This window comes from Sorex fumeus, unplaced genomic scaffold (assembly GCF_029834395.1).
Source record: "Sorex fumeus unplaced genomic scaffold, SorFum_2.1 ptg000017l, whole genome shotgun sequence".
Lineage (NCBI taxonomy): Eukaryota > Metazoa > Chordata > Mammalia > Eulipotyphla > Soricidae > Sorex > Sorex fumeus.
In genome coordinates this window covers 1,623,080-1,648,026 of record NW_026606074.1, presented here as the reverse complement: position 1 = coordinate 1,648,026, position 24,947 = coordinate 1,623,080, and the positions used below count along the sequence as shown (strand labels likewise).

Below are 24,947 nucleotides of genomic sequence, written 5' to 3'. Positions count from 1 at the left end.
GACTCTTCCTTAGCTGGGCCTCCCCTCCGCCCCCCCCCCCCCCCCGCACCCTCCAGCGAGGGACCCTGGAAGCCACCCTTTCCTGACCATTTGGGGTCAAAGTGGGGCTCAGTTTCCCCAGTCACGTCTGTGGGCACCTCTGGGGGGGCCGGGCCTGGAGCAGGGGATGGTGATATCTAGGGGAAGGGACCTGGGTCAGCCCCGTGCAAGGCAGGCGCCCACCCACGGAAGCATCGCTCCCTGCTCCCTGCACCGGGTTGGTGCTCCCTGCTCTGCCTTGGGGTGGTGCTCCCTGCATCGGGGTGGTGCTCCTGCTCTCCGCATCAGGATGGTCCCCAGATGCTGCCGTGGCGGCTGAGCTGGCCCCCTTTCCTGCGTGGTCGTCCTCCTTCCTTTTTGTTCGAAGTTTTGGTTTGGGGGCCATGCCCGGGGCTGGACACCACACGGTCTCTCCAGACGGGCGCCCTTTCCTGTGGAACATCCTTGGAACCATGGAGGGCTGGGCCCTCGTGGTGAGGGGACACAGCCCTGGGCCACCCAGGATGGACAGAGCGTGGGCTCTGGTTTCACAGGTCGAGGCACGGACAGACAGACAGGGAAGAACCGACCCACCCCGGGAGCGGGTCCACGGAGCTCTGTGGCTGGAGTGGCCTGTGTCCATTCCACCTGGCACCGTGTGAGCTGGACACTTCCCAGGAAACTGGCCGCCCGCCCCAATCCTGTGCCAGACAGTGGGCCCATCCTGGGCAGGGGTGCAGACAAAGGCGCCCCTATGCTGCGCCCCACAGAGGTGCCTCAGAGCTGACACCCGATCTGGCCCTGCAGGCTCCCGAGGGTCCCCCAGTCTGGAGCCCACTCAGGGGTCCCTGGGCTCGCTAAGAACAGGCGACACGCTGAGCTGTGAGGGGCGGGGGCGGGCAGGGGCGGCCCAGGGAGGGGGGGCTGTGGCCCTCCTCGGACCCCGCGGTCATGGTCCCCCAGGCCTCAAGCCCCCTTCCCCGAGACAGAGTGAGTCCACGCAGGGGAGTCTGGGGGCCACTGCAGCGGCCAGCCAGCCCAGCTCCTCGCCCCACTGACCAGCACTGGGCAGCCGGGGCCTGGGCTCGGGGCTCCTGGCTGGCTCCTCTCCCTCTGCTGGGGCAGCGGCTTCCGGCCCTGGGCCCTGGGGCCAGAGAGTGGTGACAGGTGCCGGGTGCCGGGGCTGAGATGCAGGCCCTGGTCTGGGGAGCCACGTGGCCCTGTGTGGCCCCCAGGAAGAGCAGAGGCAGGTGGAAGACAGGAGGGAGGCCCCCGGTGTGGGGCCAAGAGCCAGGCCAGGGCTTACGGGGGGCAGGCGGCCGTGGTTCCTGAGAACGCTCCCTAACCCCCACCCCGTCGATGTAAGGCCCACGGCCCGGCCCTCGGGGCACGCACGGCAGCTCAGCAGGGCAGTGGCCAGTGGGGGTCCCTGAGCTGGGCCTGACCGCCCTGACCCCTCCCGCACCCGGTGCCAGCGGCGAGCTGGGGACTCCTGCCGCGGCCGGGCCCAGAACAAGGAGGAGACTGTTCAGGGGGGCTGACGCTGGGGTCAGGACGGCGGCCCGGAGGGAGGAAGGAAAGGGAGCCGCCACCGCCGCCGGGGGACGGGGATGGGAGGGGGACGGGGAGGGGCGTGGGGGCCCGCCCACCCCCCGGTTTCCGGCCTTGCTCCTTCTAAAGCCCTCTCGCATTCCTGGAGACTCCAGAGCCAGCCCAGCCCAACCAGCACAGCACAGCCGCGCTGCCTGCCGCCTGCCGCCGCCTGAGGTACGTCGTCCCGCCCGCCCGCCTGCCTGGGAGCCCGCCGGGCACCGCACCCCCATCCACCACACGCCCAGGGCCCAGCTCACCCGCCACGCACCCCCGAGCCCCCAAGCCCAGCTCACCCGCCACGCACCCCGAGCCCAGGGCCCGTTAGTTCTGCAGAACTGTGGCTGCGGGCCGGGGAGGCGCTTCTCCCCTTTCCCGGGGAGCCCAGGGCACTGGACCCTCCGCTCCCCAAGTTGCCGGGAGCACTCGGCAGTGGGGGGGAGACCGGGAGGCCTGGAATCCTCTGGAATGCTCTGGGGGCCCTGAGCATTGTTAGACAGACACAGGCTGATAAGGCGGGGGGCTGGGGAAGGGGTGGGGCAGGCCGGGAGAGACTCACACCCTGGGGGGGGCTGCTGCCTCAGAGACCCCCACCCATGGGCTGCCTGAGTGCTCCCCCAATGTCTCAGGTCTGAGACACGAGAAAGGGCCCCCAAGTGGTCAGGAGCACCTGCAGGCAGCCCAGGACACATGGACTGGGCCTGAGGGTGACCCTGTCTCTGACTCAGTTTCCCCACCTATCCGGCTGGAGGACCCTGGTGCCGACCAGACAGGCAGAGCAGGCCCCTCGGCCCGGCTTGCACCTGCGCCGGCTGTGGCCTGTGTGACGTGTCTGTGTGTGGACGTGTGTTCTGTGCTGGTATGTGCTGTGGTGTGTGCATGTGTGTGCGTGTGTGTGTGTGTGCCGTAGTGCCGTGTGCTGTGGCGTGTGCATGTGCGTGTGTGTGCTGTGGTGTGTGCGTGCCTATGTGTGTGCATACATGTGCACCGTGACGTGTGTCTGCTGTGATGTGTGTTGTGTGCGATGTGTGTGTACTGTGATGTGTGCATTGCTATGGTCTAAGTGTGTGTATTGTGGTGTGTGCATGCGTGTGCGCACTGGTGTGTGCATGCGTGTGCGTGGGGGAGGGGGAGGAGGGGGGACAGGGGAGGTCACGGGGAGGGGTCCCTCAGCCTCAGGAGATGCCGCTTGGCGGAGACTGCCAGCGGGGCTGCCACATCGACAAAGGGCTGGGCCGGTGGGCGGGCACAGGAGGCGGGAGCCCCGCCCTCAGGGCTGGGAGGGGGAGCCGACCCCCCCCACAGCTGCATCCAGATGGGAGGGGCCTGGGTCTCAGCTCCTCCCCAAACTGCAGGACCCTATGGGGACTCTGCTCCCTGCGGCCGGGGTGGGGGCCGCGGGGGCACAGAGGGTCGCCTGGCACGGTGCCAGCCTGGCCCGGGCACCCGCCACCCTCCCAGTTGTGCCACCTCAGTGGAGGGCTTCAGAGCCAAGGCTTAGCCACGTCCCCACAGGGGGAGGCCTCGGAGGTGGAGCTGGCCACACCCCATGGCCACTCGGGCTTTGTCCTGCTCTCCCTGAGTGCCCTCCCGGGAGGCCAGCGCCCCTGTGGGTCCTGTCTGGGGGCTCAGGGGTACCGTAACCTGTGCCTCCCCTGGCCGTGCCCGGGGCCGGGCCTGGGGTGCTGGTCCTGGGGTGACATGCCCCCAGGGCCGAGACGGGGGGGGGCAAGACCCTGCACTGGGACCTCAGTTTCCCTTCTGGGGTCTCAGAATCACACACACACATGCACCAATGCACACACAAGCACACGCACACCCAGGGCCCCGATATGCACACCCACACGCACGCACACACACGCTTGCTCGGGCCCTGCCCTCCTCACCCCACCGTGTGCACCCAACAGCCGGGTGGGGCGGGACAGGCACACATATCTGTGCACCCCTCAGAGAGGACAGCAGCTGCCAAGCAGGCTAGGGTGGGTGCACTGGCCTGAAACTGGACACTGGACGGCAGGGCCAGAGTCCTAGCCCAGCAGGGAGACGCTTGCCACGTAGGCGGCTGATCTAGGGTCCCTTTTTGCTTTGCTTTTCGAGTCACACCCGGAGAAGCTCAGGTTTCTCCTGCACTCAGGAATCACTCCTGGCGGTGCTCAGGGGACCCTAGGGGACGCCGGGGACTGAACCCGGGTCGGCCGCTGTACTTAGATCCCTGATCTGCATTCTATTCCCGGCACCCCATAGGGTCCCCCGAACCCACCAGGAGGGACCCTGAGCACGGAGCCAGGAGCAGCACAGGGTGTGGCCCAAAACCAAAAGTAAAAAAGGAAGCGGTGGCCAACCGCTCCCTGCCAGCCTGGCCGCCCTCACCGCCCACACCCATGGTCAGCGGGGCCTGCCCTGCCCTCCCTGAAGCCCGGGCGCTGCCTGTCCCTCCTCAATGCGCCCAGAGCCCTTTGGAGGAAGCGCGGTGGAATGAGACTGCGGTCAGGCCCGAGCAGGCGGATGCGGGATGGGCAGGGAGGGGCGTGGGCAGACCCTCCTCTCTGGCCCTGGGCCTGGCACCCTCCCAGCGGGGGCAGATCTCCCCTGAGCCTTGGGCTGCCTCCTTCCTCAGTTTCTCTGTCTCCAAGGGGGTTCTAGGGGTGCCCACGCCGCCCCTGCCGGCCTGAACCCCTTGGGACACCTGAGTCAGGGCCTCAGGGCCTCACCCTCCTTCCCGTCCCGGCTGTGGGCCCAGGAGGGGAGATGCAGCTTCTCACGGGTCTGCGGTCTACAGGGCTACGATCCGTTCATCTCCGATAAAGGCCAGAAACCAGGCAGCGAGCCAGGCAAACCTCCCCAGGGGCGCGGGGAGAACTCTCAGGCCCCTTTCTAACGCGCGGAGTCCAGCTGAAATGTCCCGGAGCTGTGTCCAGGCCCGGCCCCAGCACAGGCTCTGTGGGAGACACACACGGGGACATCGTTGGCTGTGCTCAGGGCCGACTCCGGCTCTGTGCTCAGGGCCGGCTCCGGGCTCTGTGCTCAGGGCCGACTCCTGGTGGGGTGGGCGTCCCTGTGGGGTGCCGGGGATTGAACCCGGGTTGGCTGTGTGCAAGGCGAGAACCTTCCCTGCTATCCTACCATCCAGCCTGGGTTTTCCTTGTTTTTTTTGGGGGGGTGGTAAGACCTGTTGGTGCTTAGCAGCTATTCCTGGTGCAGTGCTGGGGCCCCCCCCTCTGGGTGGTGCTAAGGGGCCCTCACGCAGTGCCAGGGAGTCGGCTGGGCCTCCTGCCAAGATGCAGAGCCTGTGTAGGGCAGGACAGCCCGGGGCGGGCAGGGGGTGGGCGGGGGTGGGGGCAGGGGCGAGGGCAGGGCCCAGTGTGTGGCTGAGCTGGGAGCAGCTTTGCAGGCTGGAGCCCAGGACGTGCCGTGTCCATCCTCCGGGCCCCTGCAGGGAGCGCTGAGGGGAAGCAGCCCCCCACCCGCCTGTCCCCGCCCCGCCCCGGCCTTTTTGGGGGACACTGAGGCCCAGTGCAGGGCAGGCCGTGTGCCCCATGTGTTGGAAAGCGCCTCGGTGGGTCAGTCGTGCAGAAACCAGAGGGTCACAAGACCACCAGGAAGGGGCCGAAGGGGGGAGTCGTCAGCGTGGACCTGGCAGGGCCCGCCCACGCCCCCGCCCACTGCCTAGCTGGACGGGGCGCCTTTGTCCTGGACTGGGCAGGGGACGGCTGCCTGCTTGCTCACTAGGGCGTAGATCAGACGGGTCCCAGGGGGCCATGAGGTGGCTCAAAGGCCTCGATTCACGGGGCCTCTGCAAGGCCCTGAGCACCCCTGGGTGAGGCCCTGAGCAGAAGCCAGAGCCGCTGGGGCATCAGGGTCAAAGGCCAGAGCCACCGGGGGAGTAGCCACAGGCCATGGGACAGCGCAGGCGGGAGGGGTGGCCCACAGCCCCCAGCTGCCCACATGCCTGCCGGGTCTGAACGCTTCCCCCCCACCCCACACACACACTGCTCCGGCTTCTAGAAGGTTCTAGAAGGCACTCTCCTGACGCAGCTGCAACCCCGCAGGGTCTCAGCACCATGAGGGCCTGGATCCTGCTCCTCGTCTGCCTGGCCGGGAGGGCCCTGGCTGCCCCGGTAAGACCCCGTCCCGGTCACATGCTCAGTCCTCAGCAGGGGGCGGGGGCAGAGCCGGGTCACCCACCACAGGAGCCCACCCTGCTCCTGCCCCTGACCCCCTCCCCCCCCCCAGCAGCAGGAGGCGCTGCCAGACGAGACGGAGGTGGTGCTGGAAGACACGGCACCTGCTGAGGAGGCCGAGGTAGGGAGGTGGTCGGGGGGCACGGCTGGGGGGCCTGTGCGTGCATAGGGGAGCACTGCCGGGGAGGATTATGTGGGTGGGGGAGCACCGCTGGGGAGGACAGTGCATGGGTGGGGAGCACCGCTGGGGCGGACTATGTATGGGTGGGGGAGCACTGCCGGGCAGGACTGTGTGTGCATGGGGGAGCACCGCCGGGGAGGACTTCATGGGTGGGGGAGCACCGCCGGGGAGGACTGTGCATGCGTGGGTGGGGGAGCACCAACGGAGAGACTGCGTGGGTTGGGGAGCACCACTGGGGAAGACTCTGCATGGGGGGACAGGGTCCCACATGCAGGTGGGGTCACCACTGTCTTCCACGTGCCCTTGTCCCCGCCCCTCCCCGTCGCTGCCCACTCACTGCCCGCTCCGCAGGTGCCCGTGGGAGCCAACCCCGTGCAGGTGGAGGTGGGCGAGTTCGAGGATGGCACCGAGGAGGTGGCCCCCGAGGAGCTGGTGGCAGAGAGTAAGTGCAGGGAGGGCTGAGGGTCTGGGGGGCATGGGGGACGTGAGGGGTCTGGCCGCTTCCACTCTGGGCTCGCCTCTGGGACGCCCCGGGACCCCCTGCTCAGCCACAGGCCCCACAGCGGCCCCAACACCCCATGAGCCCTGGCCCGGCCCACCCGCGCCCTCACCCCTGCCCTCGCCCCCAGACCCCTGCCAGAACCACCACTGCAAGCACGGCAAGGTGTGCGAGCTGGACGAGAGCAACACCCCCATGTGCGTGTGCCAGGACCCCACCAGCTGCCCCGCGCCTGCTGGCGAGTTTGAGAAGGTGAGGGGGGGGGCCGGTGGGGCCAGTGGGGCCGGGAGTCCAGGGGACCAGAGTGGCCGTAGACGAGCACGGGGCGCTGTGGGTGTGCGCAGGTGTGCAGCAACGACAACAAGACCTTCGACTCCTCCTGCCACTTCTTTGCCACCAAGTGCACCCTGGAGGGCACCAAGAAGGGCCACAAGCTGCACCTGGACTACATCGGGCCGTGCAAACGTGAGCCCACGGGGCGGGGCCGGCTGGGGCGGGGCTAGGGCGGGGCCGGGCGGGGCCAGGCACACAAATGTGGCTATGGGGGCGGGGCTACATCCATAGGGGCGGGGCCAGGGTGGGAAGAGGCGGGGCTACACTGGGTGGGGCGGGGCCAGGACCAGGCCTGACCTGCCCTGTGAGCGCCAGGATGGGGCCAGGGTGGGCTCTCGCTCTGCAGCACTGCAGGGCACTCTCCAGGCTGACCCTCTGATGGCCGCCCCGGCAGACTCTGGCTCCCCGGGGTGACACCCTCTGACCTCTGACCCGGCCTGGGGTCGGGGCACGGCGCGGCAGGGTCCCCACGTGTGGGAAGGGGCGGCCACCCCGTCCCCCGGCTCCTCCGGGCCCCATAGCACACCGGGCAGTGGTCCGAGGCTGCAGCCAAGGGTTTGAGCCGGAGCGAGGCGGGGCAAGGGCCGCGCTGATCCCCGCTGACCCTACGCCCCCTCCCCCAGACATCCCACCGTGCCTGGACTCCGAGCTGGGCGAGTTCCCCCTGCGCATGCGGGACTGGCTGAAGAACGTGCTGGTCACCCTGTACGAGCGCGACGAGGACAACAGCCTCCTGACCGAGAAGCAGAAGCTGCGGGTGAGTGGTCCCCCCCTGCCGGCGCGGGGCGGGGGACCGTGTGTGCGGGTGAGCGGCCGCGGGGCCCCCTGACCCGACCGTGTGTGCAGGTGAAGAAGATCCACGAGGACGAGAAGCGCCTGGGGGCCGGGGAGCACCCCGTGGAGCTGCTGGCCCGGGACTTCGAGAAGAACTATAACATGTACATCTTCCCCGTGCACTGGCAGTTCGGGCAGCTGGACCAGCACCCCGTGGACGGGTGAGTGGACCGCATGTGCACGTGCACACTCACGAGGGCATGGATGTATACAGGTGAGCGTGCGTGACTGCGGGTGTATGTGCACGTATGATGTGTGTGTGCGCTGCTGCCAGCCGCCAGCCGCCAGTTGGGGTCTCCCGGCCCCCTTCTCTGGCCGTGCAGGCTGTCCAGCTGTGTCCTGAGGCCGTGAGAAAGTCCCCTCTGTGTGTCTCTCACGCTGTCCCCAGGCTCCCCGAGCGGGGGCGGGGGGGCACAGCTGTGGGCAGCTGCCGGTCCCCAGCTGTACTGTGTGTTCCCAGGGGTTTCTGTGGGGGTGGGGCAGGCGGGAGTGGCCGCTGAGCCGCGTCTCTGCAGGTACCTGTCCCACACGGAGCTGGCACCCCTGCGAGCGCCCCTCATCCCCATGGAGCACTGCACCACGCGCTTCTTCGAGACCTGTGACCTGGACCACGACAAGTACATCGCCCTGGATGAGTGGGCCGGCTGTTTCGGCATCCGGGCCGGTGAGCGCCCCACGGGCACGGGAAGGGGCGCTTCCCCCGGCCCCCATCCGCCCTGCTTCCCCTTCCTGCCCTCACATCCGCTCCCTGTGCTATTCCCGGCCGGGGCAGCCCCAAGGGGGACGCGGGGTGTAGGAGCTGGGGAGGGGGGGCCTAGGGGCGGGGATGCTGACCGCCCTCTCCCTCCCTCGCAGAGGACATCAACAAGGACCTGGTGATCTGAGGCGCGGGGCCGGCCCCGGACCTCCCCTCCCCGTGCCCCACAGACGCTTGGAAGGCTCTGCCCGAGAAGGTGCTAATCTAACGAGAACTCCTTGGTGCTAACCCCCACCCCAACGCTCCACCACCCCTGCTCACGCACGGCCCCACCCCCAGCCAGGGAGGGGCGGCGGCCCAGGAAAGGGAGAGAGAAGCTGGCAGGTGCTCAGGCACCCGGGGGCTCCCTGGGGTCCCTGGGCGGTGGCCGGAGAGGGTCTCTCACCTGGGGGTTCTGCTCCAAGTTTGGGACCTGGAAGCAGCAGCTGCCAAAAATGCCCGCCTTGGGGTGCCCACCACACCCCACGCTGGGCACGTCGAGGGCAGAGGAAGTAGATGGACGAGAGGACTGGCCTGTGGGCTGCTCGGCCGTGCTCCCTTCACGCTCTGTCGCGAGGGGTCTCTCCCTCCAGCTCGCGCATGAGCCCTCCCCCCCTTCCTTCTGTTAATCACGAGAACCTTCGAAGTGTCTCCGGGCTGAGCCCGCGGCCTCCAAGCATTTCATGGAAAAGCTGCTCCCGATGGATCGTGCCAACTCCGCAAAACTGGAGTTTGCCCAAATAAAGTCATGACTTAGGAACCGCCTCCATCTGCCCTGCCGCACGCGAGTGACCTCCGCCGGCCCACCCGCCTGACCTCCGACTGCTCACCCACCCACCCGGGCCGCAGCCGCCGCCGTCCATCTGGCCATAAACACACCCACCCCCCACCTACTCACCCCTGGGCCAGTCTGCGCCCCGAATCCATCCATCCCTCCATCCTTGTGCTCACTCAGCCCAACATCTCCACGCCCATCCGCCCATCCATGTCTCTGTCCCTCCGACCATCGACCCACTCACCCATCCACCCAGTCATTGGCAGGTGTGTGCATGTGTCCATCCGTGCATACATCTGCCCATATGTAAATTCATCTGGTCAGCCATCATCCACCATCCACTTATCCTTCCACCCACCCACCCATCCACACACCCATCCATCCATCCACCTATCCACCCACCCTCCCACCCAGCCACACACCCAACCACCTATCCATCCACCCACCCATCCACCCATCCACCCACCCACCCACCCATCCACCAGCCAGCCACCCACCCACCTCTCCCCTGATCTGCCCACCCGCCCATCCTTCTGCCTCCCACCTGCCTTTGCACCATCCATCTGCCCCACGGTCCTGCGGGTGCCTGTACCCCACGGCCCACTGGACACAAGCAGCTGTCTGAAGACTGGATGATCAGTAGGGAACTGAAAACCTGTCCCTCTCCAACCTGGCTGCCCTGTGGGTGGTGCCTCTGTCCTGTGAACGGGTGCAGATCCTGAGACCCTTGGGGTCCCCAGCACAGACGTGTGCCATCCTGCTGGCAGGCCAGGGCACCCCCCCACTCTGTCCCCTGGGCTGGCCTCAGCGGTGACCCCTCTTGGGGCCCTGCCAGCCTCACGGGGGGGGGAGAAGGGAGAGGTGTGGATGAGGACAGCTATGGCCCTCGGACGGTGGCTGCTGCCCCCATCGCGGACCCATCAGAGCTTCAGGTGGGCCTGGCCACTGCCGGCATCTGGCGCAGTGGCTGCAGGACAGGCAGCATCGGGGTTCCCTCCTGGAGCCCCACCAGAAGTGCTCCCTGAGCACTGAGCCAGGAGTCAGTCCTGAGCACCAGCATGTGGCTCCAGCGAGGGATAAATCAGTACGCGAAGTAGGGGAGCAGGAAGTGGACGAGCAACCCGTGGAGAGCAGCCTGGCCAGGGAGCTGCCCCAGCTCACCCCATGGACGGTGGGGCGCCCCCTGCTCAAACCAGGGAGGTCCCTGCAGGTGCCCCCAGCCCCAGTCGAAGCCCATGTTCTCCACATGGGGAAACTGAGGCGTGGGGGGACTCTCAGGCACAGGAGGGGCTCGGGGTAGACGCAGGACCCCAGGTAAGCGTGCATGTCGGACACAGTAGACGTGCACACGTGTTAGCATGTGGACGCCAGACACTGACCACACACACTATGTTGGTCTCAGACACAGCTAACGTGTGTTAGTGCGTGTCAGATACCAGCAAACAGACATGCTGAAACATGCCACATGTACTGGCGAGTTGTCAGTAGGGAACATGGACTCGTGTGTCAGGCTGGTGTGTGTGTGGGGGGGGGGAGACACACGCATGTGCCAGCAGGGGGCGCACACACACCAACCAGCGTGCTGCCGAGTGCCAGGGGACACGTGTGCTAGCATGTCATGTCAGCACACAGCAGGGTTCGCGCACACATGTGTGCCTGTGCTGCGTGTGGTGGTCAGCAGGAAGCCCGCAGGAGGTCCCAGTGCGAGGGGCCAGGACTAGCTCGGCGGCGTCAGGCCTACGGGGACGGGGACGTGGTTCAGCCGTGCGCGAGGCGGGCCCTGGAGTGGCCCCGCAGGAGCCGGGGACGTTTGGGCTTTTCTCAGAAGCGGGTGGGTGGTGCACCGACGCCCTTTTGGTGGTCAGGGCCCTCGGCATCTGGGGGGTCTTGGCAGCCCACAGCCCAGGATGTCCAGTGCAGCCCCGGCAGGGGCCACCAGGGGGCAGCAGACCAGGCTCAGCAGGCCCTCCCGCCCCTTCCCCCCCCCCCACACACACACTGTCCCCCGGAGCCTGGCCCCCACATCCCCTTCAGACAGGGAGTCTCCAGGGAAGGTGCCCACAGATGGGTGCAGGAACAGGGGCTGGGAACAGCACTAGGGACAGACAGACAGACAGACGACGACAGACGGGCCCCGCACAGCTCCTGACCCTAACGGTGACCACAGGAACAGGGCACAGTCACCCCAGCAAGACGTCAGACACAGGGCACACCCTCCCCTCCACTGCCCTCAAGAGAGAGAAACAGAGACAGTAAGAGAGTGAGAGAGAAAGACAGAGAGACAGAGCAAGAGACAGAGGGAGACAGAGAGAGGCAGAGACAGAGGGAGACAGAGAGACAGAGAGAGGGAGACAGACAGAGTGAGAGAGACAGTGAGAAACAAAGAGACAGTGTGAGAGAGAGACACAGAGAGACAGAGCAAGAGACAGAGGGAGACAGAGAGGTGGAGAGAGACAGGGAGACAGAGACAGAGTGAGAGAGACAGAGTGAGAGAGATAGAGTGAGAGAGACAGAGACAGAGTGAGAAACAGAGAGAGACAGAGCAAGAGAGAGACAGAGGGAGACAGAGACAGAGACGTGCAGAGAGAGACAGAGACGGAAAGAGCAAGAGAGAGACAGGGTGACAGAGACACAGAGACAGAGACAGAGTGAGAGAGAGACGGAGACATAGAGACAGAGACAGAGGGAGACAGAGAGACAGAGACAGAGGGAGACAGAGAGACAGAGACAGAGGGAGACAGAGAGACAGAGACAGAGGGAGACAGAGAGACAGAGAGACTGCAAGGGCCGCTGGCTGGTGCCTCCCCGCCCCCGCCCCCAGCCGAGTGCGAGCATGCACGTACGTGTCCACCCCGCGTGCACACCTGAGCGTGAGCGTGTGTGTGCATGTGGGCGGGTCTGTCCCTCACTCCCGCAGCACCTCAGGCCAGTGCGGGCGGGCGGGATCAGAGGGGATTTGTGAGCGGGAGACCCCCCAGGCTCCACGAGGCCCCTCCCCTCCGCCCTGCGCAGTGGGTGAACTGGGCTACCCAGGCAGGGGCCGGGTTTGCACCCCCACCCGGGCCGGGGTCCGGTCCGGTCCGGTCCAGTCCGGTCCGGTCTGGCGGCTTCCCGCCTTCTGGGCTTCCCGGCAGGCGGGGCGGGGCGGGGCGGGGCTGCAGATAACATCGCGCTCCTAGCCCGGAGCAAGCCGATTTCTGCCCCTGGGAGGAACTGTTTTCTCTTGTTGGAAGGAGTCTCTGCTTGTCCTGGGAGCTCCTGCCAAGAAAGCTGAGAGGCCCGAATTCCTCACAGAGGCAGGGGCTGGCGCTGCTTGCGGGGGACCTGAGCCCTTCACCCCGTCCCTCTGCCCGGCGGGCCCCTCCCGCACCGTTGGGGAAAGCTGTGCTGCCACTGGACCTTTGCACAGCCACGCCCTCTCCATCACACCCTGTCAAGGGGCTTCTCTCACCCTCCCGGCCTCACTGTTCACCCCCGGCCCCTCTGATGGGCCACCCCCTTCCTGTGTCTCCCTCCCAACTGCAGGGCCCACGGGGGTGCCCAACACACCAGGGGCTCCGCACGGACCCCCCACTGCTCAGGAGCGGTGCCTAGGGCCAGGCCTGTTGGGGTGCTGCCCCACTGCGGGAAACAGAGACCCCCAAAGGGAAGACATTGCGGCGTGAACCCAGCAAGGGCCCCCCAGGAGGCCGGCAGACCTGCATTCAGCCTCCCGCCCTGGGCAGCTCTGCCCATGAGTCAGACGGGGTTTCCAGAAGGTTCCCAGGAAGGCAGCGCGGGCGCGGACTCGCAGGGTCCCCCCTGCAAGGAGGACAAGGGATTGGGTGCCTGCCCCGGGCTGCCCGCAGCCCCCGCCTGTGATGGGCACCCCTAGGTCACGGGGCGACGGGAGGGACAGGTGCCGTGGGCTGTCCAGGCCGCCTGGCCACGGGACAGGAGGGACAGGTGAGGCCACCCCCCCCCCCGTCCCCGACCACCTTTATATACGTGAAAACACGTGTGCATGAACCCACGTGTGTGTAGGTACATGCATGGGTGAAAGTACACGTGTATGTGGACCCATGTGCACGTGTGCACATGGGTGAAAGCCTGTGTGACTCGCATGTACAGGCACAGGTGGCTGAAAGCTTGTGTGTGAACCTGTGCATATGCACATACGGGTGAAACCACAAGTGTGACCCTACGTGGATGTGCACGCGGGTGAAAGCACACGCGTGCACACCTGTAAGTGAAAGCCTTGCCTGGAGAGTGGGTGGCAGCACGCGTGTGCACACATGTACACGTGAACACATGTGCTCACATGTGTGCCTTCTCCCGCTGTCCCTCTGAGCGGCCTCGTCTGGGCCACCTCCTGCTGTGGTCTTGGCCTGTCCCCCCTGCTCCCGACACTGTCCCCTGTCCTGCAGCTGCCCCCGTGGCCCCGGGATGGCCAGTGTCCTGCGTGGCCTCGGCCTCGTCCATCCTGGGCGGTGCCAGAGGTGCCCGGCTGCCTCCCCGGCAGGTCTGCGGGTGCTGTGGTGTGGCGGGTGGAGGTGGAGGGACCCCAGAACCGAGGAGGAGAGCTGGACACGAGGCTGGGTGGGCGGCTGGGCAGTGCCCAGGGACCTGCTGTCTCACCCGTGGGTGTGTGGCCCGCCCCCCCCCAGCTGCACAGTGAAGTGAGCGGAGGGCGCTGAGGGCGGCCGGCACCCCAGGACCCCTTGCTGGAGGGTCCCGGCTCCTCCCCTTTCCTCCTCTGCTCTGCTCCCCAGAGAGCCCCTGCCCGGATCCCAGTTGGCCCGGCCGGGGGGTGCGGGCACATCGCAGATTGGCAGGTGAACGGGGAATGAGGGTGGGGTCAGGCGGTGGGCCTGGGGCTGGACGCCCACCCCGCACCTGTATGTGGGTGGCTTCTGGGCAGCCGGGCACTGTCAAGGAGGGGCAGACGGCAGGGCCCAGGTGGGGCCCAGGTGGACGCAGGTGAGCACAGGTGAGCGCAGGTGGGCATAGGCGGACAGAGGTGGGCGCAGGTGGGCGCGGATGGGCACTGGAACTGGGCCTCTGTCACTGGAGGGAGGACGGCCAGCAGGAGCCCTGCCCAAGGCAGGGAGGAGCGAAGCCCGGAGGAGCCTCTCAACACCAGCCCCAGAACCAAGTGGGGGAGGGAGAGTGAGTGAGAGAAGGGGGAGGGGAGGAAGGGGCTGAGGGCACGGAGGCTGCACCCGTCCCTGTGTGGGTGCCCATGGCTGTGCCACACTCCCCCAATCACAGGCTGAGAATCGGGGGACGGTCCAACACACCCTCACCTCGCCAGGCCCTGGGACATCCCCTCAGCCCTCCGTGGCTGCCCATGCCCAGCGGGAAAGGGGGTCCCTCCTCCCATCCCGAGGCTGTGCGCCCCCACGGGTCCCAGGGGCGTCGGCAGGGGCTGACGGGTCTCGGCTGGCAGGGGACGCCTGCGGAAATGAGGGTCCCCGGCTCCTCCTGATTAAACGCAGCCCCGGGCTGGCTCTCTGGGCAGCGGTCCCGCCCCCGCCCGCTGGGCCCCTGCTGGCGGCTGCGGTGGGTTTGATCCCGGCCCGGGGAGTTAGTCACCCTCGGCCAGGCGAGGAGGGACAGGCCTCAACCTCCTCCTTCTAATTGGGGGGTGGGAACTTTACGAGCCCACACGGCAGTGCAGGGACCCTCCTTGGAGCCCCCCGCTCATGGCCCTGCTCTCGCCGTCTGCGCGGGTGGAGCTGCCCGGCTCCTGCCCGTTCCCTGCCTGCCGCCGCCCGGGGGCTCTTCCTTCTAGAAAGTTCCGGCGCAGCTCCTGCAAGATACTTGGTTTTGGGAGCAAAGGCTCTGCCCATGGCGGGTGTGGGGGGGGGCCTGGAGGCGACAGAGCTGGGGGGAGGAGAGGGGGCTTCTTGCAGGTGGCAGGGGTCCGCTCAGCCTCACGCGGGCCCTGCAGGGCGCAGCTCTGGGAGCTCGGGGCCGGGCAGCGGGAAGTGTCCTGGCACAGGGGAAGTGTCCTCGCTCTCGGCCCACACACGCCTCCCTCATTCGGGCCCCACCCAGGTTCCTTCGAGGGTCCATCCCTGCCCCTTCCATCCTCCGGGGCCATGAGAGCGGGGATGGGGCTCGGGGACAGGAAGGAACCAGAGGCTATGGTGCATCTGCTCCCAGGACTCCACCACATGGACTGCCAGAACAGACCCCGGGTCTCAGGGCAGAGCCCACACCCCCTGGGAGCCCCTTGCTCCTTCCTCAGCTGCCGTCCTGGAGACAGTGGTGGGCAGGAGTGTGGCCGGAGCTCAGGCAGGCCCCCTGGATCCTGCTGTCCAGCTGTCTACAGGGACTGGGATCCTGGACTCCTGATCTGGACCCTGGAGCCAGGAGAAACCAGGTTTCTGGGGAAGGTGCTCTCACCCTCTTCCTGAGTGGAGAGAGGATGTGACGGCTGGACCACAGCAGCCTTGCTGTGACCATGGGGCAGGGCCTCTGCGTCTAGGGGCAATGGCCGCCGGCCCTGAGCTCCTTGTGCCGGGAGAGAATCAAACACCTATGCATTCAAGCCACCACGGGAACGCGGGCTTTCTGCTACTTGACAATCCTTGGGAGTGAGTCACTCCATTCTTGCGGAACCCAAGTCGTCTGCAGCTGGCGAGGGACCCACAGACCTGACACTCGTCTGTCGAGATAAGCACAGAGAAGAGGACAAAGAGCATCCGGCTGAGGAGCCCCAGGGCAGGCAGCACCACCACGCCCGCCCGAGGATGTCCGGCCTGCGGGAAGCAGGCTCAGCACCCTGACCAGGAGGTGGCCGCCCGCTGGCCGCTTGGGGGCAGTGACAGCCAAGAGGCTTCAGCGAGAGACGCCAGGACCCACAGCTCCACGGCACCGGCCGGACCCCGGGAACCACCTTCTGGGAGCCTGAGGCTGCGCCCCAGGCCTCTTGCAGCTGGGAGCACCCACTAGGGAAGGGACGACGCAACTTGCAACTGTCACCAGAGAAGACGGCCCCAACAGCTCAGGAAGGAAATGACCGGGAGCAAACCGTGGGCACCCCCGTCCCCGCACCTTGGGGCCACAGCAGGCCAGGGGGGCCCCAGGATGGAGGGCGACAATGGCAGAGAAGTCTGCTGTGAGCGGCCCTGCCAACCCCCTCCCCAGGGCTTGACTCAGGGTCTGGGCGCCCCAACAGAGCCGAGAGCTCGGCTGGACCCACCCACCCCAGCAGCTGAAGGCCTGGGCAGGTGGACGGCCGCCGGGAGAAGCATGACACACACACTCACACGCAGAAAAGACACACACGCGAACAGGGGCCACCTGGCCATGTGCAAATGCACACACATGCCCTCGGACACAGTGAACAGACACACGCACACACACTCACATGCACACCCAGCTACATTCACTCAGGAACACACCTGCAGCCCCGACCACACACATGCACACACGCACGCACATACACTCACAGACGTGCGCACACACACCTGCTCATGCACACACACACATGCACACACATGCACACACACATACACACACGCACGCTCTCTCCAGAAGCCCAGGCTGAGGAGACGGGCCCTCGGACTGTTCTAGAACACGCTCCCCCAGCTCCGGGCCTGGGCAGGCTCCTCCCGGGGCCAGCGGGGTCCTGACCAGGCTGTGCCCGCCGCGCCCGCCTGCCCCCGCCTGCCGCTTCCTGCTGGCGCCCGCGCCCTGACTCACCGCCTGGGCAGAGCTCACGCTGCGGTTTGCACAAGTCGGGGCTCGGAGGCCTGGGGGGGGAGCCGGGTGGTGGGTGGGGGTGGGGGTGGGGTCACCAGGAGGTGAGCTCTGCCGGGCCTGGTGGGGGCGGGGCCCCAGCGACCCCCACAGCCCCCGGCAGCCCCCCCCCCCGTCGGGCCGGGTGTCCCGAGGCTGCACCCCCCTCCGCTCCCTCAGGTGGACCCTGGCCACCTGCTGGAGCCTGGGGGCTCCGCGGGGGCAGATCAGACTCAGCCCCACACTGCCTCCCTGTGCACGCCTGGGGGGCGGGCAAGGGGCGGAGCCTCGGGGTGGCCGGCCCACCAGCGGGTGGGTGCCTGGACACTGCCTCATCCCAGCGCTGACCGCGACTGCCGGAGCCAGAGCCCTGGGCGCCCGTGGGGGCCTGCGAGGGCCGGTCAGCCGCAAGGAGCGCCAGCTCCATGCGGCCACCAGGGCACTGCCTGCGTCTCCCGCACACCTGTGCCCACTCACGACCGCCCCCCACCCCCTCTGGCAGCCCAATGCACTCTCACAAGTGCTCATGGCACACACACCGACACACTCATACATGCGTGCACACACCCCAGTCACACGCCTCACACACATGTGCACACACTTGGGCGATGCGTGCTCTCACCCCCAGGGTCTACGACTGCACCTGGCACAGGTGAAGTGCAGGTAGCATGGGAGGAGGGAGAAGGGGGTGAAAGGGGATGAAGAAGGAGAAGGAAGGGGGGAGGGGGAGGGGAAGAAGAAGGGGGAGGAGGGAGGGGAGGAAGGAGGAGGGAGGAAGGAGGAGGGAGGGGAGGAGAGAAGAGGGAGAGGAGCAGGGAGGAGAGGGGAGGAGGGAGGGGAGGATGAACAGGAGGAGGGAGGGAAGGAGGGAAGGAGGGAGGAGGGAGGGGGAGGGGGAGGAGCCGCGGGGGGGCCAGGCCCCTCACTCTCTGGTGTTTCTCCCACTCCATGGAAAGCGGCCTGAGCTTCCCAAAAAGGAGAAGGAGGTTGGGCCGCACCTGGCAGTGCTCGGGGCTGCAGTGCTCCCAGCTGCTCCCAGCTCAGTGCTCGGAGGCCACGCAGGAACCAGGGCCATCCAGACACAGCACTGTGCCTCTGGGTCCCCCGAGAGGGGGTTCAGCTCCGGGCCTGGCCCTCAGCTCTCTCCTGAGGCCTGGCCCGAGATCAGGGGCCCCTTGGTGCTGAGGGTCCCCCGTGAGCGGGGGACGGGCTGGGAACTTGGCGGCTGTGGCCATGTCCCAGCACCTGCTCCCGCCTCTGCCCCTTGTGCTCCGGGCGCCCCCGAAGGCCCTGAGTGTGGGGGGCGGCAGGGGCAGGTGGGCGGCCAGCAGGCAGGTGGCGCCCGGTGGGCCTGGCTCCGCGGCGGGCAGCTCCTTCCCGGCCCACAGATGTCCCTGCCGCTCTGATGAGCTCACGGGCTGGCAACTGTCACTGCTCGGCGGGGCTGGGCCTGTGCGGGCCATCTGCATCCTGCCCCAGCCGGCTCCGCCCAGCCCCCACGCTGCCCACGGGCCCCGCCCGGCCCCCCACGCTGCCCACGAGCCCCACCTGGACCCCCACACTGCCCACGGGCTCCGCCCGGACCCACCCCTGCACGCTGCCCACAAGCCCCGCCTGCTGTGTCCACACTGACCAGGTCCATGAGCCTGCAGGCCACCCCACGCAGCCCCAGCGTGCCGTGGACTGGCCGCTCTCTGCCCCTCGATGCACTTCAGTGGAGGCGGGGGGGGCCGCGGGGCCCCGAGCTGGGTTCCTCCCAGACCGGCCTGCTCACAGCTGGCCTGTCTGCTTGGGGCCACGCGGTGCCGGCACAGAAGCCTCTCTGGGCCCCCTGGACACTGCCCCTGGCATCACACTGGCCCCTGCAATGGGTACACTGCAGCACTGGACTCCCAAGGGATGTTTCCGGGGGGACCTGGTCTTCGGGCAGCTCCAGACAAGCCTGACCCACCCCGGGCCTGGACGGGCCAGCCGTGGGCCGGGCACCTGCACTCCTGCCCGTCTCAGATGCGGAGTCCCTGACCCCCAGTCCAGCCTTCCTCCCGCGGCCAGTGCCCTGACGGGGATGGAGACTGCGTGAGCCCTGACAGGAGGCCGCCTGCGTCCCTTGAAGGGGCCATACCGGGGGTCACCATAAGACAACCCTTGTGCTGTCTCGGGAGAGAGGGGCGCCCGGCCTCTGCCCGGGGGACAAGGTGCAGTGAGACCTCGCCGCCTGGCAGTGGGGGACACACACACAGGGACTGGGTCTGGCCCAGGGCAGCTCTCTCCTGAGTGGGAGCCACGGCCTTCCGGGACCCCCATATTATGGGGCTCTCCTACTCTTGGGGCATGGGGCTGGACAACACACGTGGACACACACACACACGCACACGGGCAGACAGCGTGCGTGGCCAAAGCCTGTGGCTGGGGCGTGTGGTGGCTCCCAGGAAGGAGCCCCTAGCCGGCAGCCTGGCGTGCACAGACCAGCACCCAGCCCTGGGCAGCGGGACAGAGGGACTGTGACCCCCAGTGGGTGGTTTCAGGATCTCGGGCATCCCCAGAGGAGGCTGTGGGCTGCCAGATCTCCCGGGGACCCCTCTAATGAAGTGAGTGACGGGCGTGTGCTCCCCCTGACTCCCCTCTCAGACGCAGAGACCCCTCCCCTGTGCCCGTGGCCACTGCAGAGGGTGCACATGGGCAAGACTGCCCGTGGCTGTGCTCAGGTGTCCCAGCTGGACACAGGGTGGACACAGGGTGGCCCTGCCTGTCTCCGCGGAGCCCCAGGGAGAGACGCCCCCACCTGATGATGCCCCCCACAACACACACACGAGGCTCCTCTCAGCCCCTGGCGGCAGCAGCGTGGGGCAGGCCGTCATGGCGGGGACCAGGAGGACGGAGCTGGCCAGGCCTGGGAGCCAACTCCAGACAGACGGTGCCACGGGGAACCCCCACCCCACCCGGGCCCACTCCCGGAATCTGTCATTTCCGACCTCACCGGTGCCCACCAGGATGCCCAGCCGGGCGGGAGGGGGCCTTGTCCTGGGCACGGAACTGGGCCCTGTGTGTGCCCAGCGCATGCTCTGCCACTTGGCCTGTCTCCCGGCCCCCGATTCCATCTTCCGTCCAGCTCGGCACAGAGCCGGGGGTGGAACGCGTGCGCACCTGCGGGCCCCCCAAGGTCGGCAGGGTGGACTGGGGGGCGTCAGGGGGACAGGGGCTGGGCAGGACTCACCCTCCTGGACTCGTGCCTACTCCCGAGGGAGAACGTGGCTTGGGGAGCGACCACGAGGGGGTGACCAAGGTGTCGGTTCTGAGCTCAGCAAAGGACAAAGGTTGGGGCGCCACCGGGGGGTGGGGGGGGTAGGAGGAGGGAGTGGAGGAAGGGACGGGTCCCGGGTAAGGGGGGCAGCCTGAGGATTGGGTGCTGTGGTCCCACAGAGGGCACCAAGCTGGGACTGGGGCTGTGTTTGGGGGTTGGGGGACGGTGAGCTCAGGGGCCTGGCGGAGGCGCGTGAGGCAGATGGCGGGTAGGGACCCCCGGAGGTCTGACATAGCTCCAGCCCTGGGGCCGGGAGGGCTGCGTCCATCTGTCCACAGAGCCTGCTGGATGCTCGCCCAGGTCCTCCCCACCCCTTTGCCTGGAGTGGGGGTCTCCAGGCTGCGCAGGGACAGGGGGAGACCCAATCCGTGGGCACTGACTGGCCCCGCTGGCTGCCCGGGGGACCCTCCTCACGAGACAGCTGAGGGCTGACCCAGGGGGCGTGAGGGGGACCCAGCCCGCCACTCAGTCCACAGGGACCCTTCCTCGGGTGTGCATGGGGCGGGGGAGGGGCCAAGGGGCTGAGGGCGGGTGGACCGGCAGAGATGGGGGGGCAGGGAGCTTGCGGGCCGACCACAGGGCCCTGGCCTTGGCCTAAGCAAAAACCAGCTGGGATAGGAACCGTGGCCACCGGGACATGGCAGGGCGGGACACGGAGGCCCAAGGTGGGGGTCACCAAGCTCTGACCTCGGCGCCCAGGGTCACCGAGGGCCACTGCTCCCCGCCTGGTGACTCCTGGAGGCCTGGGGCCTCGGCGGGCTCGGGGCCTGGGGCCACCCTCTGTGCCTCCGTTTCCCGGCAGGCCCACTGGGCGTGGCTGGGGGCGGTGCTGAGGAGCCGTCCTGGCCTGTCCCCAGCTGGCTGAGCCGCCTGCCCTCACCCGCCCGCCCGGCTGAGACGCACCTTCCAGGAGCTCCCTCACACTCGCCCAGCCCGCCCGCGCCTCCTCTCTCCCTCCTGAGCTGCAGGTAAGCACGGCGGGGCGGGTCGTGGGGCTCCTGTCCTGCTCCTGTCCTGCTCCTGTCCTGCCGGGACCCCCCAGGCGGTGGGGGGACGGGGCATGGGCAGGGCAGCCTGGGGAGAACAGGAAGCCCAGGGAGCGGGGGCCAGGGGAGGGGTGCAGGCTGGCACCCCGAGATGGCGCCTCTCAGGGCTTCCTGGGGGTCCCTGGGTGCTGCCAGGCTGGGAAGGGGGGTGCACTGCACCCCAGGTCAGCGGGGAGTGTTGTTGGGGGGGCTGCCGTGCTCCCCGTTTCTGCCTCCGGAGCCCCTCTCAGAGGCAGGCTGCCCGGTCGGAGGTGGGCACAGAGCTGGGGTGCAGCCTGCCTGTCGCAGGAGCCCGGGTGCAGCCGGTGGGCAAGGCAGAGGCCGGCCGCGGGGCTGCAGAGGCGGGTGCTGCAGGGTGCCCAGGCTGGCTCCCTCCTGGTGTCGGTGCCCCCCTCCCCGAGCCTCAGGACGGGGAACGGCCCAGGCAAGGCCTGCTCAGGCGGCCGTGTCAGGCGGGAGCCGCGGGCGTGCCAAGGCCGGGGAGAGCAGAAGGTGCGGGCAGCGGGCAGCGGCCCCATGGCCACCCACCTACCATGCAGCTCCGGCTGGACCCAGAGCAGCAGCCAGTCAGCAGCCGGGTCTCGGGCACCCGTGTTAGACAGCGTGGCCCTCATTGTGCCCTGCGTGCCAAGGCCCAGGGTGATCGGGAGTTCTAGGGCTCGTCTGGGCTGCACAGGGGATCCTGTGTGACTGGGGGTCCCATGTGACAGGGGATCCCGTGTAATCCCATGTAACTGGGGATCCCATGTGACTAGGGATCCCATGTGTGACTGGGGATCCCATGTAATCCCATGTGACTGGGGATCCCGTGTGACTAGGGATCCCATGTATGACTGGGGATCCCATGTGTGACTGGGGATCCCATGTAATCCCATGTGACTGGAGATCCCCTGTAACTGGAGATCCCATGTGTGACTGAGGAGAGCGTGTGTGACTGGGGATCCCGTGTGACTGGCATCCCGTGAGTGATGTGCAGTCTGGTGCAGCCATGAGGTGCAGTGGGCAGGCTCAGGGTCCAGTGACAGGCTCCTTTCCTGCTCAAGGGTCCCCTCCCAACACCCCAAGTTCCCTCCCACACAGATGCGTGACAGGGGGCCTGCATGAGCCCTGGACACAATCAGGATCAAGGTTGGGGTTTAGCTCTGAGCCCGAGGCTGTAACTGCCTCCAGGGGGCCCAATGTCCAGCCTGTGACACACAGCACACGTATGACACACCTCACCACTGTGCACACACCACGCAGACACGCACACCTGCACCTGCACACAGCTCACACCCATGCACAAGCTCATGTGCACACACGAACACAGCGCACACTACACATGCACGCAGATCACACCTGCACACCTGCACATACGTACATATAGCTCACACCCACATACATGCACACACATGCATGCAGATCACACCCGTACAAGCTCACATGTGCACACATGTATATACATGCATGCAGCTCACACTGCACATGCACATACATGCACGCAGATTACACCTGCATAATGCTCACACACGCGTACACGTGCACACAGCTCACACCCATACCGAAGCTCACATAACATGCACACATGAACTCAGCTCACACCACATATGCACGTGCATCTATGCAGATCACACCTGCGCACAGGCACATACGTGCACACAGATTACACACTATGTTTACACACGCACGTATACGCACCTAGTTCACGCCTGCACACACATGCAAACAACTAACTCACCCCTCTAACAAAACGCAGGTACACGTATCACCCACCTGTGCACAAGGCTTCTGCACACACACAGACACACAGGTACACCCGGGGCTCACATTCACACACGCGAGCCCCAGCTCCTGGGACTGCCCCTGGGGTCTCCCTGCTTCGCTGGGGACGGTGGTCTGTCCTGTGCCTGGGCCGCAGGCGCCTCTGACCTGGCATGGGCAGGGCCGTCCCACCCTGCCTTCCTCCTCCCTGGGCACACCCGCCTCTCTGGGCACACTGCGGCTTCGTGCTTAATTCCGGGGCGTCACCCAGAGGGCCACCTGGGGGAGGCGGCCGCAGAATGGGGAATGCCCGGGGCAGGGTGACTGGGCAAGCTGGGGCGGGCCCGGCCTGGGAGCTGGGAAAGCGGGGAGCGGGAAGGCAGGCCATGGGGGCAGGGCTGGGCGGGGCCGCTCGGGCAAGGGGGGGTGCCAGGGACGGGGGACACGGGGCAGCGTGGTCGGAGGTGATGGCACGGCAGGGCCCCGTCACTGTGTGACCCCACCACTGTGACCCCATCACGGCGTGACCCCGTCACTGTGTGACGCCTCCCTCTCTGAGCCGCAGAGCCCTACCTTGTGAACATGCACAAACCCCACTGTCTCCACTGAAACTGACACACAACACACACACACACACATGCATGCACGCACACACGCACACAGACATGGCTGTCCCTCTGGGCTTGGGGGTGCCCCCTGGCAGGAAGGTGCCACAGACTCCTTCCACAGACTGTCCCCATCACACTGTCCCCATCACAGACCCCGTGCCCTCCGTCCAGGGCCAGACACGGGTATCATCAACCTGCCGTGGGCCCCCAGGCCATGCCGTCCACCGTGTCCCTGGGTGGCGTGGCCCTGGCGTCCCGAGCGGCGGCGGGGCCTCCCTCACCTTCCGCAGAGGCTCCCTGCCCCCACGAGGCTGAGAGCTGACCTGGCCGGGAGCCGGGCGCGGGGAGCAGGACGGGGCAGGCAGCGTGGGGCGCCCAGCGAGTGCGTGCGTGTCGGCGGGCGCTCCTGTGCCGGTGGCAGCTGTGCTGGCCTGGCAGTGCCCTTCCTGTCCCCCCTGCAGTGCCCTCCTGTGCCCTGAGACCCTGCGCCCTGGAGCAGTGCAGGGCTGGGCCCCCCAGAGCCTTGACTTCTGTCCAGGTCACCCCAATTTCCCCCACGAGTGCGTCCACTTGAGTTGGGCCTGAGCAGCCCCATTCAGGGGTCCCTAAACCTGAAGCCATGCGCGCCCCAGACACGCCACGGGCACACGGGCAGACACTCCCAGCTCCCCAGCCCCCAGACATGGCACTCACTGCAGGGGCCAGTCTCCTTGGGGGCGAGTCAGGGTCAGCGGGGGGCCGGCAGGGACTGCAGGGCCTCTGAGTCCACTCCTGGCTCCCGTGGGCTCGTGGGATGGGGAGGGGGCCTTCCATGGACCCAGCCGGGCTTGTATGTCACAGCCGTGTCCAGGCACACCCTCCTGAGGGACCAGCCTGCGGGATCCCTACTCCACAAACGGCCTCAGTCCCGAGAGCCAATCAAGACCCAGGACCCAAGGCCGGAAGTGGCCCCTGACCTGGAACTGGGCCAAACCAAAGCAGCGGCCGGGCCTCTTTGTGGGGCAGGGCTGCTCTGGGCCCCCGTCCGGCTGTCTCCACTGCCCTCACTGTCCACTGCTGTCCCGCTGCTTGTCTCTGCTGCACCACTGTCCATTCTGGCCCCACTGTCCACTGCTGTCCCCGCTGTCCACTGCTGTCCCCAATGTCCACTGCTGTCCCCAATGTTCACTGCTGTCCCATGTCCACTACTGTCCCCACTGTCCACTGCTGTCCCCACTGTCCACTGCTGTCCCCAATGTCCACTGCTATACCATGTCCACTGCTGTCCCCATGTCCACTGCTGCACCACTGTCTACTGCTGTCCCCACTGTCCACTGCTGTCCCCACTGTCCACTGCTGTACTATTACTATGTCCACTGCTGTCCCCAATGTCCACTG

At 67.3% G+C, this 24,947-nt stretch overlaps 1 protein-coding gene across 2 annotated transcripts; it reads left to right on the top strand.

Moving 5' to 3' along the window:
* The first annotated feature begins 1,742 nt into the window (after window positions 1–1,742).
* Window positions 1,743–9,117, top strand: SPARC (secreted protein acidic and cysteine rich). Of its 2 annotated transcripts, XM_056112288.1 has the most exons (10): window positions 1,743–1,785; window positions 5,658–5,726; window positions 5,842–5,910; window positions 6,322–6,412; window positions 6,600–6,721; window positions 6,814–6,934; window positions 7,426–7,559; window positions 7,649–7,797; window positions 8,152–8,300; window positions 8,492–9,117. In XM_056112288.1, exons 2-10 carry the CDS (start codon window positions 5,670–5,672, stop codon window positions 8,518–8,520), a joined length of 921 nt encoding a protein of 306 aa, XP_055968263.1. In that variant the 5' UTR covers window positions 1,743–1,785; window positions 5,658–5,669; the 3' UTR covers window positions 8,521–9,117. The 2 variants fall into 2 exon arrangements, with proteins under 2 accessions (XP_055968263.1, XP_055968264.1); XM_056112289.1 differs by lacking the exon at window positions 1,743–1,785 and having other exon boundaries at window positions 5,845–5,910.
* The last annotated feature ends 15,830 nt before the right edge of the window (window positions 9,118–24,947 follow it).